Below are 9243 nucleotides of genomic sequence, written 5' to 3'. Positions count from 1 at the left end.
TTATATTTATTTAAATTCCAGGGGATATGTGGAGGTCTTTATTCGCAGATGATGGTGGCTATATGGAAGAAAGGTAGAAATGTTGAGTATATTTTAAAGAAGATGCAAGAAGTAATTGATCAAGTTGAAAATGGGGAATAAAATGGGGATTCAAGTTCTCAGTGGAAAAATCTAAAGTAATGGTTTTTACAAATAAAAAGAAGGGCAAGAAAATTAAGTTTAGAGAAAGTAGAATGTTTTTGTTTTTTGGGATTATATTTTGACACAAAACTAACATGGAGAGAACATATAATGTATACAGTTAACCCTCTGGGGTCTGAGGTGTTTTCTGGCCCTGGAGGTGTTCTGACATGCGCTGACATTTGTGCTTATTTCTGTTACTTGTGACAATTTCATGGCTAAAGTCTGATTACACTGTATTCAGCACAAACTCTGCTACAATAATATGTCAGCAGCATGTATGTAAAAATTTGTAGTTTTGAGATAATGACATTTGTGCGTGGTTTGTGAAAATACAAAAAAAATTGTCACTGAAATAAGGCCATGAAACCCATACCGATTATTTTTTCACAAGACTTTTGAAAATTGTATCACGTAGCCTAGAATATTTGCTTCAAAACTATGTGAAAATCATCCTGACTGCTCATTCAGATAAGACAATATATTGAATTAAAATTTGTAAGACATGTTTTGTGTGAGAAAGCTTTATGCGGGTGTGTGATCACCTCATTAATATGTATGTTTTTCACACCTGAGAAAGACAAAGACCCTCCCTAATGGCCTATTAGGAGCTATCAGGCCCTATCATTCTGAGCAACCTTGCACAAAGAATGAGGAGATTTAAAAAAACAATGGCTTTTTGACTGTTTGGATTTATTTACAACACAACATAATCCAAAGATACACTACAAATGACAAAAAAGCACATTATTGAAAACAATAATCCAAAGACAGAGACCTTTGTGCCATTCCTAAAAACATTGTACATACCTTTCATTTCCAAGGTGTTTGATTTTCACTTTACCATGTTCATATACAGAGACTCATGTGAATGTTGAAGTCAGCAGGACTCATTAGTGCAGCATCTTGGCCCTGAAAAAAAAAAAAAGGTGAACATACTGATATCAGTATTTTCTGGTTAAAATTGCTTTTTAAAATTCACAGAACACACACACACAATAATAACAATAACCTATAGCAGCCTATAAATCTTCCAAAAGATTTCAGTAACAACTACGAGAAAAAATGTATTGATTATCATATGTTACTTCAAATGTTTCCATTCGTTATGATGATATGAAATGAGATCATAGTAAAAACATGAAGCCTTATGTTTGGTGCGTTTTGCTTTTCAAACAGGATCGCGCTCCAAAATATGAAACATTATGGTTACCATATACATATCTATGTTTGAGCAGATATCCACAAACACAGTAACAGTAAACACAGGTCTAAATATTATAATATTCACCATATATCTAGCAACAGTTCGACTGCAATGTGAAGTTTATGCAACAATAACATAAACTAATAAGAATTTCTTACCTTACATCTTTCTTGTCTTCAAATCACGTTCTTCTTCTGAGGTAAAGCCAAGCTCATGGCGTGTCTTCCAAACTCGACGAAAAGCAGAGACTTGAAGTTTTTTGGTGCTTTGTTTTTGAGGTAATGAGCGCGTTCGCGTTCCATGTGGAGATTTGCATGTGAATCTCTTTTGCGCGTGTGGGCGTGGTCAAATTAAAAATAATTAGCAAGCGTGTGAGAAGCTGGACATCTTGTTGGTTTTATACAAATTACTTAAACAGAGAATATTTGTTTTCAGTTTGAATCCGAGTTGAATTTAAAAGTACACACTTAAATAATTATAAAGGTATATGGCTCATAAATGTGTGACAAGTATTCGCTGAGTTTTGTTTCAGTTTATAGACGTGCTCAAGAAAAAAAAGTTCACCGCGACGGAGAGGCAGAACGCACACCCTGTTTATTTTCTTTATTTTACAAAAGCACAATGTTTTGATTTGATTGTAAGTGGACACATACAAAAGTAGAAATATCACAGATTAGTTTTTTATATTTCTTTTTTCTTTATGACCATAAATGACGGAGTAATTTAAGTTTATTGTGCTACAATGTGAAGAAAATCCAGCAAAACGCGTGAGCGCGTTTGTCGACCCCAGAGGGTTAATGTAAAAAAAGTGCTAAGTGGGATGAGGTGTCTTGCAGGGTTGGAATTGGGAAAAAGTGTTTCAGCTTTAAAGAATATCTACATTGCTCTAATAAGATTTAAATTAGACATTGGACATTGTGCAAGTGTGTGCTTTAAAGGAGAACTCCGGTCAATTTTAACATTGAGCTAATTTTTTTGTTAATTTGTGGTCGAAGTCCACAGTAGTCGATTGTCGAGTTCACGCGCGTGATCATAGGTAACTAAGCAACAGTGGAGAACTCGACAATCGACTACTGTGGACTTCGACCGAAAACAGGAAGTAAATAGTATGTGCACTGGCTGAATAAACATCACTTTTATTAATATCTTTCACATCTACTGCAGTCAGATTCACCGTGTTCACTCTGAAGGAATCACTCACATGGCTGGTGCACTTGTAATGACACATCAAGGATGTTAAGAGGCTAAAAGCAGGTTTAAAACTTGCCCCGTTTAAGTCAACAGGGTGCAAAAAAAAAAGAGGATAACACGTGTAGGCAACACCGATTTTTGTCGTTGTTCTCTGTACTGACAGCACTCCAAATTTACAAAAAAAATGAGCTCAATGTTAAAATTGACCGGAGTTCTCCTTTAAGAATATGCTTAGGGGCAATCAAAACTTCCCCAGTATGTGCACTTCAGGTTGAGGGACGTGAAATGCCATTATGGCTTCGACGGAAACAATTGGCAACAAACTATTGGCTAAATCTTAGAGGGCACGAGGATAGTAATCCAACAAAAAAGGTTTTACAGAAGTGTTGGGAAAAGGAGAGAAGAAAGAAAGAAAGAAAGAAAGAAAGAAAGAAAGAAAGAAAGAAAGAAAGAAAGAAAGAAAGAAAGAAAGAAAGAAAGAAAGAAAGAAAGAAAGAAAGAAAGAAAGAAAGAAAGAAAGAAAGAAAGAAAGAAAGAAAGAAAGAAAGAAAGAAAGAAAGTTTTGGCTGGACAGGCGATTTAAATCGCAAAAGAAATGGAAATGTATTATAAAAGATTTGCTAATACTGTGGTATGGCCTGTTAAACCAATTTGGACTTTGGAAATTTCTAAGGTTGATCTAGAGCTTTTATCAATTAAAGGATGAATAAAGTAGGCATTATAAGAGAGATGACAAATAGAAGGAAAGAAGTTGTAATGAATAGACTCAGGATGGAACTCTTTGTATGTTAGGAAAACATCCCACAGGTCGATGCGATGAATGTCAAGAGGAGGAAACAGTTAGGCACATTTTTATGTCATGCAGGAAATTTACACACGAAAGACAAAAGTTGAAACATTATTTAACAATGATGTTAAATCAAACGGCAAAAAAAAAAAGCTCTCTCTGGCTGCCCCACTTAGTATCACAAATTATACATGTCTGCCGGAGCCATTTTCTAAATTTTAATATATCCTGCTTACTTTACAACTTAAAACTGTCAAGAAAGTCCCCCAAAAAAAATTTGTTGCAGAATGCCAAACACATTTACAATTAAACGTACACTCGTACAGTATGGAATTTTTCGCCGCTAGGGGTCGCTAACCTCTTTACAATAACAAAGGCGTAGTTTGATGACGCAACATTTGCTAAGAATTATGGATCTTGTCGTCAAGCCGACCGATCTAATAATGTTTATGGATGACTGAATACATCGATGCTTTTATCATGACTGTGATATGAAGCAGTTCGGGATTGTTAAGAGACAGCTATCAGCTCCACACGCGACGCGGATATAAAAGGAATATGGACATTTCATTCTACCGAACTACACGCAAGTGCAGAATTACAACTCACAGGTCAGTTTATTAGACAAATTAAACTTGTGAGGTAACGCAGCGCTGTTTCATTTGGTCTAACATTACACTAGCACACTAAACTGCATTTGAATGCGTTGAAATTAATGTGTTAGTTTGTCTGTATGAGACTAGCAGTAAGCTAGATCAACATCAGAATAACATACAGATCATGTTCTAACTAGGGCTGTCAAAAGATTAATCGCGATTAATCGCATCCAAAATAAAAGTTTGTGTTTGCATAATATATGTGTGTGTACTGTGTATAATTATTTTGTATATATAAATACACACACTAGCTTGTATATATTTAAGAAAAATGTTGATTTTTGTATAATTTTTATATAAAAAAATTATATTTATATATAATATAAATTATATATAAATATATATGTATGCAAATATTTCTTAAATATATACAAGCATGTGTGTGTATTTATATATACAAAATAATTATACACAGTACACACACATATATTATGCAAACACAAACTTTTATTTTGGATGCGATTAATCGCGATTAATCTTTTGACAGCCCTAGTTCTAACATTTTATCATTGTTGAACTATATTTCATTGATTAGTTTTATGTAAATGTGCTCACCTGTTTAATAAAGTAGGCTACATGTAGGAGCGGTCGAAGTCTCGGACGTGGAGCTCTCGTTTATATACTGTCTATGGGAGCTCTCGACATCTCAAACACCACGCTGATATTGATTCTCGTTTTAGTTCTCCTTTTTTATCCAAAGTCTGCTTGCCATGGTCCATAATGTTTGAACGAAACAACAACAGCGTGCAGATAGACATTGCGAACTACACAGTTGTCCACGTCTGTCGCCTTGGTTACTATCAGAGGGCTCTGGTTCATAGCTCTGGTTGCTATGGCAGTACGAGCGGAAACCAGGGACAACGCGGATATGACGCCATTGACAGCGACAAAACGGAAATAAAGAAACGGTCCATGTCTTCGAATTAAATTACAAATTTCTCCTGGTTTGAAAGTTGTTGGAAACAGTCGGGATAATGTAAGTACACAACTAAAAAAAAATATATAACATAGATATAGTGATTTTTGCTATTTTTAAAGCAAAAAAGTTACATATTGTGCCTTTAAAGCTGCAGTCGGCAAGTCTGGCAGATTGAGGGGATTTAGCCACAATTTTTAATGTTTACAACTCTCATGCCCCTCCCCCACTACCACCAAGCACCCTCCCATCGAGTTCGTGCTCGTCAGTGCGTGTGCACCAGATTTTCTGTGAACGCACCTGTCTCTTCAGCATCGAAGCATCATTTTCTTTTGGACCTCCTAGCTCTGGTTGTTAACCGAGGAATTGGAAGCTTGTTAGTAGATTTTCTCTCCGCCATCACGCTTCGTACTTCAGGCGTGTGCATTTGATATTGTAACGTGCGCGAGAGGGGAGGGGGGATCTGTGGCGTGTGCACGAACTGTGATTGACAGTCAGATCTCACACAACCCTACGCTGATTAGACCAGAAGAACCGGGAGCGGTGGCTTTCTGCAAAGCAAATAACAGGCTCCAGGTGGAGGTAGAAGCGCTTTTTTGTAGGCCTGTGGTACTATTATTAAAAATGATTGTTTAGGTAAGATTTAGTACATTACCCCCTACTTGACGTATAGAGTGTAATTTCGGACCTGTTCACAGGCCAGTTTTGGCTATCATACTAATTTATGTTTAGATTAATCAAATTCAAACCTGAGTATCTGCAGTGTACACTGTGAAGTTCCTAGTAGAGTAGAGATTTCTGTTACTCCAGAGTTTCCTAGTTTATTCTCACTCAGATCCAGCTCTATCAGGTTTGAAGGGTTTGAATTAAACGCTGAAGTCAGAGCAGCACAACCTTCTGCTGTAATACTGATGCATTTAAACCTGTAGAAGAGAAAATATAGTTTCCATAATGATAAAGACAAATAATATCAGTTTTCTTGCAGAACTTGGCCTTTAACACATTGACTAAAATACTTGCATCAGCTTTTTCAGTTGACACTGTTCATTCTCAAACAGAGTCGAGAAGATCTTCATTCCTGAGTCTCTCAGTTCAGTCCCACTCAGATTCAGCTCTGTCAGATTTGACGGGTTTGAATTTAAAGCTTCAATCAGAACACGACAGTCTTCATCTGTGATTTTGCTGTTATTCAGACTACATAAACAGACAAATATTTACTTGAGGATGATGACATTACAAAAGCATCCAATGATTATTAAGTCAGCACTGTCTGGTAAAAGATACATAAAACAAACCAAGCAGCAAGTTCACAAGTATTAAAAGGTGTAATAATGATCTAACTTACGTCAGTGTATTTAGTTTGTAGTGTTTATCCTGCAGTAGAGCAGCGATCTGATTAACTCGTGTGTCTCTTAGTTCACTTTCACTCAGATTCAGTTCTCTCAGGAGTAATGGGTTTTTACCCACAATTCCTCTCACATACTCACAGGCTTTATCTGCAGTAGGACTCAAAAACCTGCAGAAGAGAAGATAAAGCAGGAATTAATTCAGTTCTGGACTAAACATGAGGGAAAAAAGCATATGACTTAGATGAGAAACAGTGTGACGTGGTTTATCTTGAATTTACTTTGATACATCAGCGGGGCTGAGTGATAAATCAATATCTATATTTATTGGAAATAATAAATCTATGATGTTGATAAACTTTTAATTTTCGATTTTTAGCCTACATCTATACAATCAGATGTATGATGCTAAAAAGTCTGCATGTTCTGCTTGTCTCTGTGTGAAGTAGTGAAATTAGAAAAAATAAAGGTAGCTTACTTTGTGGTGTTTGCTAGTTAATAAAGCAAACTATATTTAAATGTTTTGATGGTCAAACAAACGTGGAACATTTCCTTCCCCATTAATACTATGAACTAAATAGATATCAATATTGAATGCTATGGGAAAATATTGCCAAGCCCTATGCATTAGACTGAATTAGTAAAATAAATTATCTGTAAAAATAGCATTATATATAAACTGGCCTGTGAACAGGTCCAAAAATGCACTCTATACACCAAGTAAGGGGTTATGTACTTAATCTTACCTAAACAATTGTTTTTAATAATATTACCACAGGCCTACGATTAGTACTGAAGTCCTCTGGTTTCATTTGACAGTAAATGCACTCTATAACTAGGGTGAAGATGATAGCAGTTGGGTAATAAATAAACGAGAGAGCACGGTGGTGGGATACAGCTACGGTTTGTCTATGGGCAGGTGGGTCAGAGCCCCACCAAAATATTAATCCGGAACAAAGACCTCTATATAAACTGAATCAATAATAAATTGTAAATGTGTTTGGCATTCTGCAACAAATATTTTTTTGAACTTTCTCCACAATTTTAAGTCGTAAAGTAAGCAGGATATATTAAAATATAGAAAATGGCTCCGGCAGACATGTATAATTTGTGATACTAAGTGGGGCAGCCGGTCTCTGAGCCCTCCCCCAGCTCTACAGCACCCCACAATTTTCCAATGTAAATTTGTGGTGAAAAATGGAACTGCAGCAAGCTCTAATTGATTTTAATTGAGACAATTGAGAATTATCTGTGAATCAAACATTGGAATGTCACAATTTACCAATCAGAGTGAAGTATTCCAGAGAAGTCGTGTAATAAACAAACGGTAAATAAGGCTCAAGCAGTCAGTCTTGTAATTATTAATATGCATGTCATGAAGAACCTCTGTTAGTTAGTAATGTATTTTTATACAAAAATATATATACAGTCATGGTCAGAATTAATGGCACCCCTGGTAAATATGTTCAAATCTGGCTGTAAAAAATAAATCTACAATGTTTATTCTTTTGATCTTTCGTTCAAAAAATGTGCAAAATTCTAACCTTTCATTGAAGTAAAAGAATTGAAAGTGGGGAGGAAATCACATTATGAAATAAATGTTTTTCTCCTAAACACAATTATTGGCACCCTTTTATTAAATACTTTTTGCAATCTCCTTTTGACAAGATACCAGCTCTGAGTCTTCTCCTATAATGCCTGATGAGTTTGGAGAACACCTGACAAGAGATCAGAGACCATTCCTCCATACAGAATCTCTCCAGATCCTTCAGATTCCCAGATCCATGTTTGTGCTTCTTCTCTTCAGTTCAGCCCACTCATCAGGTCAGGGAACTGTGACGGCCATGGCAGAAGCTTCATTTTGTGCTCCGTAACACATTTTTGTGTTGATTTTGATGTTTATTTTGGATCATTGTCCTGATGGAAGATCCAACCACGGCCCATTATAAGATTTCTAGCAGAAGGCGTCAGGTTTTGATTTTTTATCTGTTGATATTTGATAGAATCCACGATGCCATGTATCTGAACAAGAAGTCCAGGACCTCCAGCAGAAAAATATGCCCACAACATTAAAGATCCAACGGTATATTAAATTGTAAACATGGGGTACTTTTTATCCTTGTGTTCACCAAACCCATCTAGTGTGTTTGCTGGCAAAAAGCTCTTTTTTTAGTTTTATCTGAACACAGAACCCTGTGCGGTTTGAAGTTCCAGTCGTGTCTGACAATTGAATTTGCTGGAGTTTGTTTTTGGATGAGCGAGGAGGATTTTTCTTGAAACCCTCCCAAACAACATGTGGGGATGTAGGTTTTTTTTTTTTTTTTTTTTTGGCTTTCTGACCCCAAGACTCAACTAATCTCTGCAATTCTCCATCTGTGATCCTTGAAGAGTCTTTGGCCACTCAAACTTTCCTCCTCACCGTGCATTAAGACAGTATAGACACACGTCCTCTTCCAGGCAGATTCGTAACATCTTTAGTTTATTGGAACTTCTTAATTATTGCCCTGATGGTCAAAATGGGGATTTTAAAATCTTTAGCTATTTTCTTACAGCCACTTTCTATTTTGTGAAGCTCAACAATCTTTTAATGCACATCAGAACTATATTCTTTGGTTTTACTCATTGTGATGAATGATTAAGGGGATTTGGCATTTGTGTTTCCTCATATTTAAACTCCTGTGAAACACGAAGTCATAGCTGAACAATTTCATGTTCCTAGTCACCCTGGTGTGCTAAAAAAAGTAAATATTAATGGGAATATACTTCAGAGATATTTTACTCGTAAAAAATTCTAGGGGTGCCAATAATTGTGGCCAACGTGTTTTGGAGAAAAACATTTATTTCATAATGTGATTTCCCCCCCACTTTCAATTCTTTTACTTCAATGAAAGGTTAGAATTTTGCAATTTTTTTTAATGAAAGATCAAAAAGATAAACAATGCAGATTTAATTTTTACAGG

General features: G+C 35.9%; 1 protein-coding gene across 1 annotated transcript in view; it reads right to left on the bottom strand.

Moving 5' to 3' along the window:
• Positions 1-4928: 4928 nt before the first annotated feature.
• The window catches only part of LOC311290789 (uncharacterized protein), a 113812-nt gene continuing 109497 nt past the window's right edge, over positions 4929-9243 (bottom strand). The window contains exons 41-43 of the mRNA XM_084409497.1: positions 6283-6453; positions 5958-6131; positions 4929-5860 (exon numbers count right to left, since the gene is read on the bottom strand). Coding sequence (XP_084265623.1) covers positions 5671-5860; positions 5958-6131; positions 6283-6453 — 535 coding nt within the window. The 3' untranslated portion in view covers positions 4929-5670. The remainder of the gene's footprint in view (positions 5861-5957; positions 6132-6282; positions 6454-9243) is intronic.

The sequence above is a fragment of the Rutilus rutilus genome (genome assembly GCF_951802725.1).
Source record: "Rutilus rutilus genome assembly, chromosome: 5".
Classification (NCBI taxonomy): Eukaryota; Metazoa; Chordata; class Actinopteri; order Cypriniformes; family Leuciscidae; genus Rutilus; species Rutilus rutilus.
The sequence above is the reverse complement of the archived record's forward strand: the minus strand, read 5'-3'. Positions and strand labels throughout refer to the sequence as shown.